General features: G+C 50.4%; 1 protein-coding gene across 3 annotated transcripts in view; it reads left to right on the top strand.

Moving 5' to 3' along the window:
* KIRREL3 (kirre like nephrin family adhesion molecule 3) overlaps positions 1-19,640 on the top strand; it is a 592,142-nt gene that overhangs the window by 478,389 nt on the left and 94,113 nt on the right. For all 3 annotated transcript variants that reach the window (XM_020912692.2, XM_070457373.1, XM_070457374.1), the window contains exon 3: positions 17,413-17,562. In XM_020912692.2, coding sequence (XP_020768351.1) covers positions 17,413-17,562 — 150 coding nt within the window. The remainder of the gene's footprint in view (positions 1-17,412; positions 17,563-19,640) is intronic.

The following is a 19,640-nucleotide window of genomic DNA, read 5'->3' as shown; positions in this document are numbered from 1 at the left end:
TCAGTTTCAGTCTGAATTTGGCAATAAGGAGTTCATGATCTGAGCCACAGTCAGCTCCTAGTTTTGTTTTTGCTGTCTGTATAGAGCTTCTCCATCTTTGGCTGCAAAGAATATAATCAATCTGATTTTGGTGTCGACCATCTGGTGATGTCCATGTGTAGAGTCTTCTCTTGTGTTGTTGGAAGAGGATGTTTGCTATGACCAGTGCATTCTCTTGGCAGAACTCTATTAGCATTTGCCCTCCTTCGTTCTGTACTCCAAGGCCAAATTTGAGTTTCCCAAACTTACTTGACCACAAAACATTTTCCATAGAGCATGTTTTAGGACTAGGATTTCTTGGAATCCACTTTGGGACATGATGGTTTAAGGCCAGCTCTGCCACTGACTCATTGTGTGAGCTTTGTCAAATGAGAATAAATTAAGCCTGCCTCATGAGGACCACAGGGCTTCCCTAGTGGCTCAGTTTGTAAAGAACCTGCCTGTAATGCAGGAGACCCGGGTTTGATCCCTGGGTTGGGAATATCCCCTGGAGAATGAAACGGCAACCCACTCCAGTATTCTAGCCTGCAATATTCCATGGACAGAGGAGCCTGGTGGGCTGCAATCCATGGGATCTCAAAGAATCGGACACGACTGTGTGACTTTCACTTTTACTTCATGAGGACCAGTAAAAAAACAGGGATGAAAACCTTTTACAAACCATAAAGTAAATGGTGCTATTATTTATTTACATGAAATATGGTGCTATGGTTTATTCACATAAAACAAACACACTCAGCTTCCCAGAGAATATTTTGTTAGGAGTCCAAAAATAATAGGTATTATTATTAATGTTTTTTTCAGTAACAGGTTTGGCTCCTGATTAGTCATGTGACCTTTATTTTGACCTTGATGTCTCTTGACCTATGTTTTCTCATCTGCAAAATGGGTAAACTCACCCTCTTTCCTCCGTGAATTTGTTGCCATGATAAAACACGCACAATGGTTGTACTGATGCTTTGCATGACGAACCATGAAACGCAAGGCAGTATTATTAGTGTTCTAGGTCAACACCCTCAATTCAGCCCCACTTGTGCTCAGACCAAAACAGGAGACGTACTGCGGGAGGGGACTGGCTAGGGGGAGAAATAACAATGACTAATCATTTTCATCCATATTTATGACGTTGGGAGCCTTGTATGAGCGTGTCACTGAGGGGACAGAATGAATATTTCATGAGTGAACACCAAAGGTAGTATAAAGAAGAAATGGACAGAGACACCCCCTCCTGCTTCTGCCTCCACGTTCAGCTGGGATGTCAGCACAGCTCCAGGCCCATGACTGACTCGGAGGAGCAGGGCAGCCAGTTGGAAAGAAGAGCTCAGGCCTCCACCCAGATGGGGAGCTGTCCAGCCCATACTGGCCCAGGGACCCCTGTCCTGGGAGGCAGGAGAGCCAGCGCCCACTCCATATACCAGCTGGGTAGCCTTGGGCAAGTGACTGTCACCACCCTGGGCCTCTGCGTCCACACTGTAAAAAGGAGTGTTAAGACCAGCCTTTCATGGCTCCTAGGTTCCAGCCAAGCGCTGGTGTTTGGAAGATGGCTTTGCAGTGCACACAGGTGGGAAGTGTCGTATTCACGTTTTCACTCAGCAGACCGCCATGGAACACCTAGCACGTGCCAGTCACTGCCACGGCCACAGAGTGCCAAATGCTGCGTCCATCGCTTTATACACATCACCTCGTATAATCATCACCGCAGTCCTGAGAGGGGTCTGTTATTACTGCCATCTTCCACAGGAGAAAATAAAACTCGGGAAAGGTAAATAACTGGCCCAAAGCCATACGGCTAGTTGATGGCAGAGTCCGGGGTTGTATGAAGCCAGGACCCTTCATTCTACACCGATGCCACATCTGTGTCCGTACTTATGCAGAGCTGGTGGGCATGCTTCCTCCACCCCGCCAGCTCCTCCCTATTCTGTTCATGCCTTGTGCTCCCTCTACCTGCCTGGCCATCCCTCTTGGCCCGCCAGGGTACCCTCCTTTTGTTTTCCACCCTCCCCCACTGCCTTCTTCCAAACCTCCTTTAAGAGGTTGCACAGTCGGCCCTTGAGGTTCTAATTTCTATCCCCATCCATCAAGATCGTTGCCTCCCAAGACCCTAGACAGCCTCCATCTCTTATCTGGCCAGCCATCGAGTGCTGTAAAGACTGAATACCTTCCCCCCATAAATGTCCTCAGAAGATGAAGCAAGGACAGATGGGGGCAGTGCCAGGGTTAAACCCAGCCAAGTCTTCTCCGCCTCCTGATGGACGCCTCTAGAGGAGGCTCCTGGCTCTTTCCATCCATCCCACCGCATGAGCACACTACCATTCCTACAGACCTCTTCCCTGCGGGGCAGTTCCGTGTTATCTTGGCTCATCCCTTCTTCAGAGATGGAAGAGATTGTTTTAAACCTGCCGACCCACCAGCTCTTCTCCTGGCCTCTGATGCCATTAAGTTTCATTATAACGAATAAACACCACGATGACATTTATAAGTTACCACTGAGCACAGAAGCACAAATATGAAGCAGATAAACTGCATTTGATCCAAATAATTACTGCAGGCAATATTGGGCTTAGTTTAAGCTGGCAGCCGGGTACCGAGTAATTTATTAGATTGGGTAAGGCAATGTTGCACGTTGTGTTTTTCATTATTGTGTCTCTTCCCCTTCTCTGTGGTCTAAATAGGTTAGGGGAGTTTAGGGCCAAACAAAGACAGACTTTGCTCAAGCAGATTGAGGCTGGGAGGCGTCCAGGAATGGCTTCTCCCCAGCAACATGGCACTTGTGAGAGGGGAGAGGGTTTCAGATTATCACGATGCTGCCAGCCAAGGCCGATTCCCTGTAGCCCCACCCACCCACCCACCCACTGGCCCAGATACAGAAAGAGGCCTGCTGGAGGGGATAAATGGAAGGACCGGATGGAGCCCCTAGGACACCAAGTGGGTTCCTGCTGCTGGCTTCCCGCTGAGTTTCTTTGTCTTCATCCAAAGACCCTCTCTACCAGAAGCCTTCTGTAGCCCCAGGCAGCCCCGGGCAGCCCCAGATCTGCGTCCCCAGACCTCTCCCGCAATAAAGAAAGGGAAGGAAGCAGTCTGTCAGCCAAGTCTGCAAAACAAAGCAACGAGAGCTGGCTACCAGCTGCCTCCTCTCTGCCAAGCCCAAACTCATAAAGTTTGATTCAAGGGGTTACAATACCTCCTATTCAGAGTCCCTCCCGCCCCATCCTCCCAGCCTTAGTAAATTACCCAATAAGCAGCAAGGACTGTAGTTATTGTGCAGTTAAACTGTGTTTGCCCAGTAAATCCTGAGCAGAGTACTAACGGTGATATACAGTAACTAATTATGGACATGAATTCTCTCCCCAAGACGCCAAGTGGTACCAGATATTGTTGCATTTCAGGGAGGAGGCTTGAAAGCTGCTCTGTTCCCTCCAGTGAAGTCATGAGTAACTTTTCTATTAGAGGAGCCGTCTGGACCTCTGGTGGCACTCCAGACTGGAAACAGAGATGTCCCGGGATGGGGGTGGGCTCCCAGGAAGACTCCCATTCACGGTCCCCCATCCCATGCCCAGTGGAAGGGCATGACTGGGTACCAGCTGGTCCTCCTTGGGTTGCCTTTACAGCAGAAGAGATGCTCCCCATCACAGTGGCTGTGGCAAAGGCCCAAGGCTCCAGCCGTGCAGGGAATGGAAATCATTTTTCTCACAGCCCGGGACTGAGCTAAGAAAGCCATTCCAGGGAATCGGCCTTTGTAAAAGGCGGCAGGGCGGGCCGTGCCTCTGCCTGGCTGTGGATGACTTTTGCCCTAAATGGTCATTTATGGAGATGATCTCAGGTCCAGGAGTGCCAGGGAAGATCAGCGGAGTCTCTGGTTGATTGTGATCTGCAGGTGAGATGGGGCGTGTGTCCAGCAGTAAGAAGTAGGTGTCCCGTCAGCTTCCAGTGTATTTTGGGAGCACAGCTGGGAAAAACAGTTGTCAGCCTCTGCTTTCTGAAGAGGAAACTATATAGCTCAATCATGGTCTATGCTTACCGGAGACTGTCAACCAAAGTCCAGAACTGGAGTCAAATGGTTCAAACACCAGCCTCCAGCACACGCTGTGACCTTGGGTGGGTTTCTTAACCTCTCGAGTTTCCATTTCCTAATCCATAAAGTGGAAATGATTCTCTCTATTCCTCAAGATTGTTGCCGTGAAAATAGCTCCCCTGGACTTGAGGCTACTGCTTCCAGGGAGATCTGCACCTGCCAGTCCTATCCCTCCTGCCACCAGCTCACCTCCTGCGATGCCTGGGCTCAGTGACCCAGCCTCAGTCCATCTGGCACTCCCGTTAACACACACACTCCCTTGCCTTCCTCTCAAAGTGCTTCTAGCACAAAATCTCTCCTTTACCCACATCTCCACTTCAAACACTCAAAACAAAAATAAGGGGCAGTAGTAAAATTTAGCTTTATTTTGTTTTCTTTGCTGCGGCCTTCTCAGGGTTTGATGTAAATCATCTGAGCCCCTGCCAGGGCCATGGTTAGGTGGTGATGGGAGAGGTCAGGTGATGCAGAAAAGGGCTGGCATGGGGCACACTCTTGCAGTGGGACCTTGGCTGGTCATGGCTTTAAACCTTGGCATTCAAGTGTCTACATCAGGGTGATGATAGAACCTTCTCCAAAGAGTGTCAGGAGGGTGGATTAAGTAAAATAAGGTATGTGAAGAACTTTGTAATGTGTAAAGCATATGCAAGACTTAGCTGTGGTTAATATCCTAGAGCAGCCAGAAGACAGGACCCAGAATCCCAGCGCGATGAGAAGAAGAATTACGATTTTAATTAGGACGCATATATAGTCAGCTCTCAATTGTCTGCTAGCAAATTGTCCCCATTCCTGGCAAATGCTATCACCAAGACTACTTAATGAAGTCCTCTGTTAACATTTCACAGCTTCTTATTTTTTTCTTATTTGCATGAGGCCCAAAGGGAATGAAAGTCCTTTAAAGGCAAAATTAGCTAAGATCTCCATCCTCTCCTGGAGAAAGTGTGAGCCATAGCGACAAGCAGGCTGGGGCGGGTGAGTGGACCAGTACAAAGGGTGATGTTCTCTACCCAGCTGAGCAGCAGGCCAGAGGGAGCTTCATCACTGGGTTCTTTTGTGGCTTTTTTTAAGTATTAGAAATTCCCAGAACATCAAACACATCCATATTCAAGCATGAATACCAAAACGCATTCTCATGTTGAAAATAAATGTTACTTCGAATTATTCATTGTTTTGAAATGTCCATCATTTTGGATTATCCACACCCTTGCTTCTCTCTGTACATAAGATTTTTGAGAATGGATTGTCAAAACTACAGTGGGATACCACCCCACACCAATCAAAATGGCCATCATTAAAAAATCTACACATAACAAAGGCTGAGAGGGTGTGGAATAAAGGGAACCCTCCTACACTGTTGGTAGGGATTTAAGTTAGTGCAACCACTATGGAGAACAGTATGGAGGTTCCTCAGAAAACTAAAAATAGAATTACCATATTATCCAGCAATCCCAGTCCTGCACAAAACTGTAATTCAATCTACATGCACCCCTATATTCACAACAGCACTATTTACAATAGCCAAGACATGGAAGCAAACCAAATGTCCACCAGAAATGAATGAATAAGAAGATGTGGTACATCTATACAGTAGAATATTACTCAGTCATTAAAAAAGAACAAAACAATGCATTTGCAACAACATGGATGCAACTAGAGATTATCATACTAAGTAAAGTAAGTCAAAAAGAAAAAGACAAATACGGGATTGAATGAAGTAATATGAACCCTTGTTTTTTAAAAACAAAAAAAATGATAGTTAGGACATAGATCTTCCCCAAACAGACCAAATCGGCTTGGGCGATTTGCTTTTACTTTCTTGTGCCTTGTTTTTTTTCTTTTCAGCCTTAACCTCTCCCTCTATCAATCTCTGGTCGGGGAACTAAGATCCCTCATGTCGTGTGGTGTGGCCAAACAAATAAATTTTCAGAACATTTCTAATACATTGAATAAACCAGAACACTGAACATTGGGGCTTAAAGGGAGCACCTGAGGGACTGACTTCTGGTCCGAACCCTGCATTTACAGATGGGAGCTGAGTCTTGGAGATGGGAAGGGTCAGGCTCAAGGGCACACAGCTAAGAGTCAGCAGAAGCAGCACCACATGGGTTCCTTCTGGGCCTGGGTGCTCATGGTCAGGACACAGCTTCCTGTGTCCAGATCATCTCATATAAAAGGGGACATGACTCCCGGGACATCGTGGGGTCCGTGGTCCACAGCCCCACCTCCAGCCCATCCCAGCAGTTCCCAAGCTGCTGTCCTCTAAGAGTGTACATGGAAATTCTGTCCGCCCATGACCGATGCCGACCGCTGCCTCTCGGGCCAATGACAGCCCATCACTGCTCTTCAGATGCGCTTTCTTCGTCTCATGCTGCTCCCTACCCTGCCCCCAAAATGGTTCAGGGAGCACATATTCCAGTCCCGAAGACAGCACCCCGAGACACAGAGGGAGGAGCGGGGCTTAGCCTGGGCCCCTGGCCAGCCAGCAGCAAGGCCCTCCTGCTGGGATGACATGCAGGGTCCCAGCCTTCACGGGCTGCCCGATTGTCCCCCGTTTCCACCGACCCCCATGGCCACCGCCGCAGCCCACACTGTTATTTCCCGTCCCGGTCAGACATCCAGCGGGCAGGGTGGCTGGGCCCCTTCACAGGCACGCAGGCACAAGTGTTTCCGGCAGCCCTTATCAGTGTGTTCTTGGCATCCAGAACTTGACTGAATGGATGGAGGATCCTCTCCCAGCCACTAATGAGCTCAGCGCAGGCTGGAGCTGGGGCCACAGGCTGATAATCAGGAGGCGAAGGATTTATAGTGCCTTTGGAGTCACCCTGCCTCGGCCAGTCCCATTGTTTTTCATTAGAGCCCCGTGCTGTCCAGGATAACCTTGGCGGGCTGCGTGTCCTGGGGAGAGTCGAGAGAGGCTGGGAGAATCGTAGGCCGCCCGGCCGCCCCAGCTCAGGCCAGAAACGAAGTGGGAGAACTAGGAAATTGTACCCCTCACCCAGCCCTGGGAAGAACAGTCAGCCTCTCCCATATAAGCCCCCATAAATGTCCAGCACAGTTTCTGGAACATTCATGCTATTAGCAAGCTTCTCTTCAGCCGTGTTTCAGAATCAAGGCTACAGACAGCTGCAAACAGCAGTGTGGAGGTTGAAGTCATGTCCCAGCCCCTCTCTCTCCCAGCACAGGTCCAGGAGAAACAGACAATGGAGGGAAGTCCTGTCTTCCACACCTGTCTGTCCTTCTGGCTTCTCTGTATTTCCAGTCCTGGTTCAAAAGAAGAAGATTGACTTCTTTCCAACCCAACAGGGCTCAAAGCCTGTGTGAACCTTGACAGGAGTTAGACAGTTGTCCTCAGTACTCCCAGCCTGGAGCAGCTGTGTCTGTCTTAGTCACATCAATGCCTATAACCTTCCAGGTTAGCAGATGAGCTCTCAGGTCAACACCCAATGAGAGGATACATAACGAAAACACCTCCCACTGCCTGAGCCATAGTGATGCTCAGTAAGTGTGGATGAATCCCACCTTCTTCCTCCAGACCTACTACATCCAGGGTGTCTTCTCCTGAGCGATTCTGCACCCCTATCAACATATTTACAACTGAATTCACTAGCCCCCCAATCTGCTTCTTTCCCTGAGATAGAAGTGGCTCCCCCAGTTACCCATTCACCCCGTCCTGCAGCCCAGGGAGAGGGGGGACCTTTATGCCTCTGTGCTCCTCATCTCCCATCAAACTCAATAGCTTGCTAGCTCAGTGCCACCTCCAGTAGCTCCTAGAGCTTTAGCCTGATCCCTTATGAGCAAAATCCTCCAGATCAGTCTTTCTGCCTTTGGATTCTTCTCCTTTATCCATCTGCCTCCCTGCTGCCACCGTGATCTTTCTCAAACTCAGATCTGAGCCTGTGGGTCAACACCAGGGATGGTTTCTTATCGGTGAAAACCTCTTAGCGTGCATTCGAGGGCCTGTGCAACTGGACCTACTGTGTTCTCCTGTGCATCCTACACACACAGGCCATGCGCCCATCACACCAGGTTCGCAGTGAGAGGGCATGCAGAGCCCTGTGAGCTTTCCTCAAGAGTCCTGTCCATCCTCACAGACAACTTGACAAGCATTCTACAGGGAAGCTGAGGTTCAGAGTGACTAGGCAGTTTCCCCAGGGGTGCACAGCGGTGGCGACAGAGCCAGAGATCCAGCCTGGACCTTGTAGCATCCGTCCTGTTATTCCCGGAATGCGTTCTGACTTCCGTACTTTACCTACACCATCTACATCCCAGGAAACATTCCCTCCTTGACCTCACCTTGCCTACCCGTCCAGGCTATTTCCGAAGCCAGCTCTGGGACTTCCCTGGTGGTCCAGTGGTTAAGAAGCCACCTTCCACTGCAGGGGACGTGGTTTTGACCTCTAGTCAGAGAACTAAGATCCCATATGCCGCAGGGCAACTAAGTGTGCATGCTATAACAAAGACCCAAATAAATATTTTTTTTTAAAAGGCCAGTCCTTCTGTGACTCATATCCCCCAAAAGAAAAGCTCTTTCTTCCTTGAGACTTTCTTTATTATTATGTAGATTTCAGGTGTACAGCATAGTGATTCACAATTCTCAAAGGTTATACTTCATTTATAGTTATCAAAATATTAGTTCTATCCCCTGTATTGTAGAATATATCCTTGTGGCTTGTTTATTTTCTACCGTCATTTGCACCTCGTAATCCGCTACCCCTCCCCGCTTCCTCCTCCCTTCCTTTACCTGCTGGTAATCACTAGTCTGTTCTTTGTAATCTTTGAGTCTGTTTCTGTTTTGTTACATCCTTGGGACTTTCTTTATACCTCATTTGGCGCACTTTTTATTTTAAGGTTTTTTTTTTTTTAATTTATTTATTTTTGGCTGCACCAGGCATCATGTGGGATCTTAGTTCCCCGACCAGTGATAGAACCTGTGCCCCCTGCAATAGAAGTGCAGATTCTTAACCACTGGTCTGCCAGGGAAGTCCTGGGGCACCTCGTATTTTAGTTCCCTGTGCATAGATTTGTCTCCTCCAGACACTAAGCTCCTTGTCATGGAAGATACCTCATCAGCACCCCACACCTGGCCAGGGGTCTTGGAGGTTGTTGGGGTGAACCATCCCCTGCCTGTGGCCCATGGCACATCATGGGTACCATTACACCCCATAACAATCAGTTTTATTATTAGCCAGGGGGCTAGAATATAACCCCAAAACCCCCAAGTGGGTCACAGTAGGATGTTCCAGAAATTTCCCAAAGCTCATCCTACTGGATTAGGAGCTGGGCGTGTGCTGAGCCCCCAAAGAGCCATAGAAGTCAAGACTCGGGCTTCCAGGCACGACCGGAGCCATCCTGCCCTGGTCCTTCTCCGCCCCACAGCCGGGCTCTGTCCTGGTGTCAGCCGGCCGCTGAGCTGGCCCCTGCCTCCCCTTCCCTGCTTCCATCTGTCTGCTTCTCAGGACCAGGGCCACTTCCCTTAATCTCAGAAGAGGCAATTTGCGTGCTCTGGGCTGGGAGAAAGCTAGCGACAAATAGTCCCGGCACATCTATTCTTAAACCTTCCCCAATTGGTCACTAATAACAGAGCAGACGGTGACATCTGAGCCTTTTCTGCCTGGCTGGGCAGGCAGCTCCAGGAGACTGAAGCCGGCAAAGGCAGGGCTGTAGGGGCCTCAAATGTTCACATCCCTCACCTGCATGGCTCATGGGGAGAAGCAGGTTCTAATCGGTCCAGCTTCAGGCTTGCAAAGCCTCCTTTCCCAGCTCTGGGATCCCCTTGTGGCTCCAGCTTTAACAGTCCTGGGCTCAGGAAAGGCTCACGAATAGTGATGAAAACTACAAAAGTAAGGCGCCCAGAGGGAGGAGAGGAGGAGGTCGTGCACGCCCCACACCATCTCCTGACCACCTCCAGTCTGACCTCTGAGCACGACTGAGATGGGGGATCACAGGGCACATGTGGACGTCAGCGCCCCTGCTCCGCACATCAGGCTCCAGTGCAGTTTGCTCTGAGCCTGTCTCTCCTGTTACACTAACTAACCCCACACCCCTTGCTCTCTGCACTAGTTCACACTGACCCCACAGAGGGCTGCCTCTCACACCACCATGGGACCACCTGACCACCAGATCGGCGACTGGGGAGAGACACAAACACGTGTGCCTATAGGGGTAGCAACAGACTTAGGTCACTGGAGCACCAGGCTGTCCCCAGAAGGTCAGGGCTGAGAGTTACGGCTGGTAGGGTTGGGTGAGCACCCTCCTTGGAGTCTGGCATGGAGGACCCCGGGCACCATGGAACCTCTTCCTACCTGTTCCCTGCCCCCACGCCCCCTCCCCACACACCCACACAGACTGAGTCAGGCAACAGCGCCAGAAGCCCCTGGGACCTTAAAGGCTGTCCAGCCCACAGTCCCTTCCAGGAGTCTCCACAGCAACTCTGACAGCAGACAGAAGCCTTGACCTTCTCAGCGTGTGTTTTAGTCCCAGGAAACATTCCACCCCCCAAAATTCTAAACCAGAGGCTTTCAAATATTCAAACGAATGAGAAGAGTTTATTTGACCAAAATGGTGAGTGGTTGACAAGGAATAGAAGCAGAAAAGGTCTGGCTAAAGAAGGGGTGGGGCCTGGAAGCCAACTGATTCAACCCATCAACATACATGCGCACACACACACATGCACACACACACATGCACACACGTGAGCACACACACGCACGTGCACACTGAGGCAGCCAGGTCCCCGGAACACTGATGTAAAGACATCACTCCTGGTGGGTTGGTCCTACCAACCTCAGCCAGCAGAGTGCCTCTTCCCTCCCCAGGAGGTAGCTGGGAATTGAGAGGTGACCTCAGATCAGGGGCCAGAGGTGTGTGAGCTCATAGACAGTCATGGGGTCTTCAGCATTTTAAATGTTCTACTGGAAGACAGTGGGGACCTCCCAGAGCCAGATGGTGATGGCTCAATCCATGTTAATGTGACCTGCGGTGAGTCCTCAAAAAAGAGACTGCAGTGAGGGGCCATGTGGTCAGGGCTGAGAGGGGCAGCCCCTTTGGGGAGCCTGACTGGCTGGTGCAGATGAGGGAGTGAGGGGGGTAGTGGGGGTGGGCGTTGAGGACAGTCTGGAGAAGTCGTGAGAGATGCTGAGAGGAGAGCAGAGGGCAGGGAGCAGCCGGCAGCAGGACAGGGCAGCAGGGCCGGGGGCGGGGAGGCTCGGAGCCGGGCTGGTACAGGGGTGAGGGGGCCCCGGGGGCTTCTTCCAGTGCCTCCCCCCGCCTCAGGCCGCACAGCAGCTGCACCTGTCCCTCCTCGTGCTGAGGAGCTGAGAGTCCTGCCACCACCTGCCGCCACCTCATCCTTTCTCCCCCCATCGACAGCCCCGGCCTCCACCCCCATCTGGACTCAGAGCACGAGAAACACACAGGTGACTCAAAGCCTGGGGCTCCCCAGAGCCCACCCTGCTCTTCATCCTTCCCTCCGGAGGCAGCCCCTGCTTCCTGAGGTTTGGAGAGAAGGCTCCCAAAGCCCCCACCTGCTCAGACTTCCACCTCCGCTCCCGCCCCTGGCCTGCTGAGCTGGGGGCTCTGTGAGAGCCAGACCCTAATCCTGACTCAGTGAACCTTGGGGGGTCACGTCCCCTCTCTGGGCTCAGTGTGGAGACACAGGCTCCCTCCACCGCCCCGCCTCGGCGTGGTAGAGGCAAGTCACAGAGTTGGTGAGCTGCTGTCTTGGCATGGGCAGGTCACAGCCGCCTGGGCATGCCATGAGACACACGGGCCAGGGAAAGTGACCTCAGGGGCTCTGAAACGACCCTGGAGGGCCTCTCCCTTCCTGGGATGGGACCATCCTCCAGGGAGGGACATAGGAAAGATGGCCTGCTGCCACCACCAGGACCACACCTCACCCTCCCCCTGACCCCTCAAATGCAGGAGCGTTCCAGATGGGTTTCCTCCCTGGCCCGCTCCTTTGACGTTTCTGGAGACTTTTCAGTTCCGTCAAGAGCAGGGGAGGGGGGTTTCAGGTGGGTCTGTGCGTCCCCGGGGCCTGAGGACTGTCTAGGAAAGGACCGCAGGCTGCGGCTCTGACACAGGACTGCTGGCCCACAGCCCCTTCTCCATCGCTCAGTGCCCTGGGCTCCTAGCGACCGCATCTGCCCGTGGGTCTCATGGGGAACCCATTCCATAGGACTAACTTTGGAGAGAATTCAAACAACCCCTGTAAACCTCTTAATTCATGTGGTTCATTCAATGAAAGCCAGCTATTTATTAATTCTATGAGAATAAAAATACTGTTTATAATACATAACTAGCTACATAATAATACTTATATAATCATAGTATTATACTTTTAAAGATTTTTTAATGTGGACCATTTCTAAAGTCTTTATTGAATTTGTTACAGTGTTGCTTCTGTTTTATGTTTTGGTTTTTTGGCCCCAAGGCATGTGGGATCCTAGCTCCCTGATCAGGGATTGAACCTGTACCCCCTGCAGTGGAAATGCAGGGTCTTAACCACCGGACCTCCAGGAAAGGCCCAATAATAGTATTATACTAATAACTATAACATTAATTATATTAATACAATATGGCTAATAAGTAATATTATATATGTAATAATATACCACCTTGTGTATAATAATATATGTAATAATATTATAGATTATATGTAGTATATAATAATGCTGTATGTCAATATATAATTAATAATATATTAATATGATATGGTTATTAATATAACTATAATACTATATTATTAATATAATAACTGTATATTAATATATAATAACTCTTTGCAACACTATGGACTGTAGCCTTCCAGGCTCCTCTGTCCATGGGATTCTCCAGGCAAGAATCTTGGAGTGGGCTGCCATTTCCTTCTCCAATATAATAACGAGTTTTACAATAGTAAGTGCTATGCTGTCCTTAGTCGCTCAGTCGCGTCCAACTCTTTGGGACCCCTTGGACTGCAGCCCGCCAGACTCCTCTGTCCATGGGAATTCTCAGGCAAGAATACTGGAGTGGGTTGCCATGCCCTCCTCCAGGGGATCTTTCCGACCCAGAGATTGAACAGACAGAGAAAGACTAATATCGTATGATATCACTTATATGTGGAAGCTAAAAAAAATGATACAAATGAGCTTATTTATAAAACAGAATTGCAGACATAGAAAACAAACTTATGGCTATCAAGGGGAAAAGTGGGGGAGGGATAAGTTAGGAGTTTGGGATTAACAGATACACAACTACTATATATAAAATAGACCTGCTGCATAGCATAGGGAACTATATTCAATATCTTGTTATAACTTATAATATAAAAGAATCTGAAAAAGAATATACAAATATATATAATATGGAATCTCTTTGCCGTACACCTGAAAGGAACACAACATTGTAAATCAACTATATGCCAGTTTTTTTTTTTTTTTAAATAAGTAACTAAATAAAAATAAAGCCTGAGAAGGGAGGTCACATGAGCTGCCGGGCTCCACACCAGGAGAAGGCCATTGGACAAGATGGGAAGCTGAGGCAGAAACCTGACGGGGTTGAGTCCACAGTGAGAGTAGGACCCTGGTGGGGGCAGCACACGCTCTGCTTGGATCAGAGCTGCCAGATGCTGGGGGCTGCGGAGGCCACAGGTGTGAGCGCCTGGAGGGACAGACCAGGTCGCATTCACCCCCTTCTCACCAAACAATGCAATTGCTGCCTCCTGGCAGTCTCAATAAGTATGTGCTGAATAAATGAAGCATCTTGAGGAGCTTCTTGCCTATGCAATATAATGCCCTGGAGGTTATAGAAAATGATCCTTTGCCTTTCGCCTCTCTGGACTGGAAAGTCACAAGTGAAGGAACTGGTAAGGACATTCTTCAAACAAGAACCTCCCTCCATGGTCTGCCCGTCGCATCCCCAGGGGCTTCTCAGCCTGAAAGGGAGGCCCCTGGGCCTGTCCCACCGGTCCATCCCTTGACCTCCTCTCCATCTTCAGTGCTGTAACCTTCATCTCCTCTAGAAGTGACACCCAGCTTAGGTTCTACTTGAGAAAGCATCTCATTAATTTGAAAGAGAAAATCATTCTTAGTGGCTTGAATTTAATGCGCAAAAATTAAAATTTTGCTGAGGACTTCCCTGGCAGTCCATTGGTTAAGACTCCGCTTGTCCACTGCAGGGGTTACAAGTTCGATCCCTGGTCAGGGGAACTAAGATTCCACATGCCAGCCGGTATAGCCAGAATAAACATGATGAAAAGGCAAATTGTCAGAGTGCACCCTCCCCCTAAATAATTTGCAAACCATGTCTTTTGGGGCAGCCTGTTGGGACTATCCTGGGTACCAATCTCCCTCCAGAAACATTCTTTCCGTGGAAAAGTTGAGGGGATCCAAACAGACAACATATGAGAGCCGAAAGCTCTCTCTGAAGCCTGCTGGAGTAGATCAGGGGACCCCAGTCCACTGGAGGCTCGCTCCTGTTCCCTTCCTTTCAGGCTCCCTTCTGTCGGCCCTGCCCCAACTCCTGGCTCTGAGGCAGCCTCCAAGGAGAAGTAGTGACGGCTCAGTGTCCACCTCCACACCTGCTTCCCGGGACCTTCCCCTCCCAGCCCTGCCAGCCCCGGTCTCCATGGTGACAGCCCTTCCTCTCCCTGGGGGACCGCCATCCCTGCCATCCTCAGGCTTCTCACCCTTGCCCCGGCCCACACCTCCCCCTGGGATGCCCCTTGTGCCCCAGCTTTCTGGGTCCCCTCGCTGATACCAAGCGGAAGCAAGGGGGTGCTCCCACCAGAGGCCTCCCTGTTCACGGGCGTTCCTGGGGTTCAGGCTCTGCTGCGGAGGGCTTGTTCACCTCAACCCCCACCCCCACCCCTGGCTCCCAGCTGACAACCTGCTAATTCTCTCTGATCACACAATCTCTGGCAGCTGTGGTGGCTGTCTTGACACTGTCCTTCTTGCAAGAAAGGTTTTGAGATAAAAGAATGCACTGTGAAATCGTCATCAGAGCCTTGGAGAAGGGGCCTGGGAGAGGACTGGTCTGCTGCCCACGCAGCCTCTCCATCATCCCAGCTCCTCCCTCTCCCCCCCCACCTCCCTGCCTTCTTCCCTTGTCTCTCTCTTCCTCTCCACTCTTTCTCTCCTGCTCATCCCATCCCCTCACCCTCTGGTTCCTTCTGCACTCTCTCCCTCCCTGTCTCCTCTCATCTCTTCCCTCCTTCTCTCTCTCTTGTTTGGTGCCAGAAGCAGTCTAATTACAACAGAGAACTTGAAGAGACAGAAAAAGAAAAAAAAAAATCACCCCACCACACAGAGCTGATGAAAATGTCCTATGAAATCTAATTTGTAAAGCTCAAATCAGAATAAAAAGTGTTACTCCCACAATTCAGGGCCAATTTGATTTTTAATGAGATTCCTCAGAGACCCAGCCAAGATCTCATCAAGTTGAAAACCTACTACCTTCCCGCCTTCCACACACTCTCTGCGCCGCGTGGACCTCTGTCTCTGCCCGGCTGCCATCCCCAGTGCTGCTCGGGGACATTCCCCAGCGGCTCCCTGCTCAGGGCCGTCTCTTGCTGACAGCTGGGCCCCAGTTTGGAGCCCCGTGTCCCCAGCTGGGCAGCAGCCAATATCCGAGACCTCTGTGTCCACCCCGACTCTCCCAGTGGAGAACAGCCTGCCCACTAGGCCCTGTTTTCCTCAGCTGTGTATCTGTGTCTGCAGAGTAAGGCGTGGGGAAAAAATACAAGCTTAGAAGTCAAAAACCTCAGATCAAACCCCATTCGTTAGCTGTGTGACCTTGGGCAGGTCACTTTGCCTCTCTGATCTGGGTTTCTTTGGTGTAAAATGGGAGCGGTTCTGCTCTGAATGGCAATCACTAGGTTACAGGAGAGACTGCACGCGAAGCACAGATGGCACTGTGGGCCGGGAGCTCGGTGGACGTCAAGGTCCCATGTCCCGTTGTCCGTTCATCTGTGGCATCCCAGGACACGTAGCTCACAAGACATCCCCTTCTTTAGCAGTTCCTCCAGGTCCAGGCATAGCGATCCGCTCGCTGTAGATGAGAACACGGTCCTTAGAGCCAGAGACTCTTTGATTCACAGCCCAAGGTCCTGCCGCTAGAGACTCCCTGGACAGGCTAGTATCCTCCAAGCCTCCGGGTGCTGAGTCCCTGTGACACGGGTTGATCAGGCTCCACATGGGCGCTGTGGGCGCGTGACAGCCACGGGAAGGTACACAGGGCCCTTGTGAGTAACTAACACGCGAGGCTTCTGTTCATAGTTATCCCTCCCTTGGGCCTCGTGTCCTCGTCTGGAAAATGGGGATAAAAACAGCACCAACCTCATAGGTTGTTATGAAGATGAGCATATTAACAAGCTGATAGTTTTAAATCTCAGAACAATGCCTGGCGTATTGTACCTACTGTGGGTGTGTCTGTTCACCTTAGTCATGAACTGGCCAAGGTAGATGGTTCGGGGAGGGGTGTGTGGGGAGAGGTGGGGTCACACTGATGCTCTGCTTCTGAGTAACAGTGAGGCTGGAGTAGGGTCTGCTGCAGAAAAGACAGGGACAGGAGGACGGGTGGAGACAATGACCTGCTCCCTCAGCCACATCATCTGCCACACTCCACCTGGACCCACCGTGTGCCCCTGGACTCCACCTGGGCCTGCTGCATGCCCTTGGATTCCACGTGGGCCCACGGTGTAACCTTGAGCTACACCTGAGCCCACTATGTGACCTCAGGCACGTCACTCCTTTGCTAGGAGCCTCAGTTCATCTGTAAACTGTGGGTAATAACAGCTAACTAGCATTGCAGTTAATCCTCCATGAATAGCTCCGTTCTTTTTGTCCTATAGGGCCTGACCCCTTGGGGTGCTGGTCCTAGTCCCATCCTGGAAGCCACTAAAAGGATGATATTATTCCTTGGGTTTCCAGGTTTAATCATAGCTCTCCACCCTCCTCCATGCCCACGGCCCTCTTGAAGCACACTCCCAGAGTGCTTCCGACTGGAGGTCTGTTTCCTGTCTCTGCCCCCATGTGGAAGTAGGTGCCAGGGAGTGTGGTCAGGTGGAAAGGGGAATAGGGTGTCCTGTGGCCCGTTTGGGGCTGGAGGATGGCAAAACCACAGCATGAGTGCCTGGGGGTTGATGGGCAGCGAGCCTGCAGCTGTGGCCAGCTCCTGTGAGCGGGTGATGGAGCTGGGGGCAGTGAGGAAGTCACTGCGGAGGCGCTCTGGGGGGCTCTTGTCTCCTGGACCAGCCTGGTCTCTGCATAGATCAAGCAGAAGCCCTTCCAGCAAGTAACTGACCGCCATCCTTGTTTCCTTCCCAGGTCAAGTGTACTCCTTCAGCCAGCAGCCCCAGGATCAGGCCGTGGTGTCGGGGCAGCCGGTGACACTGCTGTGCGCCATCCCTGAATACGACGGCTTCGTTCTGTGGATCAAGGATGGCTTGGCTCTGGGCGTGGGCAGGGACCTCTCAAGTGAGTACCCCCAGGCCTCCCTAGGAAGGCCTGGAACCCACCCCTGCCCTACCTACCCACCCACCCTCCTAGGGAACCCCATCTTCATAGGCATTTGGGGGATTAAGTCTCAGCTTTCATTGTAGATTCCATGAGCAGAGTCAGGCAAGGCAGGCCCTGGTCCAGGATGCGTAGGACTCTGAGGGCCCCTCTGACTTTCGGTGGTGAATTACAAGTAAACCCTCCATTCTGGCTGTCAGTCCTAATCCTAACACAGTGTTGGCTTGGAGGGTCCATTCCAAAGTCAAACACATCTCATGTAAAGTCAGATTTCCAGAAGTAAAGCCTTCGTCTTTCTTGATCCCAAATGTATTCCCCACTTAAGACACAACCTGGTTCTTCCCTTCTTCCATCCATTGTTGTCTGTTGCTGTGTTTTTAATTGCTAAGTCCTGTCCAACTCCTTTGCCGTACCCATAGCCTATAGCCTACCAGGCTCTTCTGTCCATGGGATTATCCAGGCAAGAATACTGGAGTGGGTTGCCATTTCCTTCCCCAGGGGATCTTCCCAACACAGAGATCGCACCCAGCTTCTTTTACACTGAGTCACCTTGGAAGCCCCCCTTCTATCCATTAAAGGGAACCAAGTAGATTGAAAATGCAAAGAAAGCTGGTAGGGCTTAGAGGTTACCATGCGATGAGGAGAAAAGAAAACAAGTGTTTGAAATAAATTCCAGGCCTTGTTCAGCCCACCCAGGCTGGTATTCAGCAAAGATGCACTAGTGGGCTCTGGTGCCTGTTGATGACTGGTGTCTGAGCTGCCTGGTTGGCACCCACACCCCGTCACCTGTTAAGTATTGTAAATGTCAACCCTTAAGCCCATACAGATGTCTTTCCAATCCATCCTCTCCCCTGGGAGGAAAAAGACTGAAATCATCTTGGTCACTCACCCATCAGTCATTGCAATTCTCCCCTGGCAATGGTCAGCATGTGGCCGTTTACTAAGCTTAGCATGAACTGTAAAATGCAGAACAAGGGATGTGGGTGTCCTGCCATCAAGGAATGTTTGGGGGTGGAGGAGAGAAAAATATGTATTCAACTGAGAAGTAGCTTTGCCTCTCTCCTGGTGTACAGCTGCAAGAAAATAAAAATCGAAGTGCACTTGGGAACAGGATGGTTGGGAAATTAATATTTTAAAATGTGAGTTATGTCTTGCCAAAAATGTATATTGAAACATTATAGCAATGGTCAATAGCATCCTGGGGTTTGAGTGCTACAGCCCAGCTGAGCATGGATAAAATACACAATCACATCTCCAAAATATACTGTGCTGCCATAAAATTTAAGTATTATGGGAACCAGCCAATTTCAGGGACTCTGAACTCCCTTACCCGAGAGGGACTGGGGAAATGACACGATCTTCCCGTACCAGAATGGTTCACACTTCACGTGGCTCTGAGCGGGCTCAGCACTGCTGCTGGGTAGGAAGGCTCTCTGGGTTCCTGGTCAGTGGTTTTCAGCTTCAGTCAGGGACTGGGTTCTTGTTGAGTCAGTGGCCAAGAAGAGGCCCCAGGTCACTGTGGATGGTTCCTAGGGTGATCATTGCCAGACAGGTAATTGACCCTCTGGCACCCACTTCCACAAATGACTTTCTGGGACCTGACACTGGGTCTTGCTAAGTGTTAGAGGGCAGCACGCTCTGATGGACTGGGGTATGCTTCCTCCCCAATCTGACTCCATTAATAGAAAGAAGTCTGGCCCTCTCCTTAAAGAACCAGTGAACTCAGACTCTTAGTAAAATATTTTCTCTGGATTTGATCACTTGTCCCAAAATAGCATCATGACAGTGATGACAACTATATGCTTAATAAACATTGTTTGCTTGCCTGATAAGAAAGTGAGTGTAACAGTGCGGCAAGTATTTGCCAAGCACTAAATATTATGAGGCCCAGGGTTGTGGGGTTTTGGCCTGCTGCAGCTCTGCCCTCTTCTATTTTAAATACATGGCTCCATCCAGTCTACCAGGAATGAGCCCTAACTGAAGACCTTACTATCTTCCTGGCCACCGAGACTGGAAAAAAATCAGTCGAAGGAAGTGAT

This window comes from Odocoileus virginianus, chromosome 28 (genome assembly GCF_023699985.2).
Source record: "Odocoileus virginianus isolate 20LAN1187 ecotype Illinois chromosome 28, Ovbor_1.2, whole genome shotgun sequence".
Lineage (NCBI taxonomy): Eukaryota > Metazoa > Chordata > Mammalia > Artiodactyla > Cervidae > Odocoileus > Odocoileus virginianus.
Note: the sequence above shows the minus strand (reverse complement) of the source record. Positions and strands in the feature narration are given on the sequence as shown.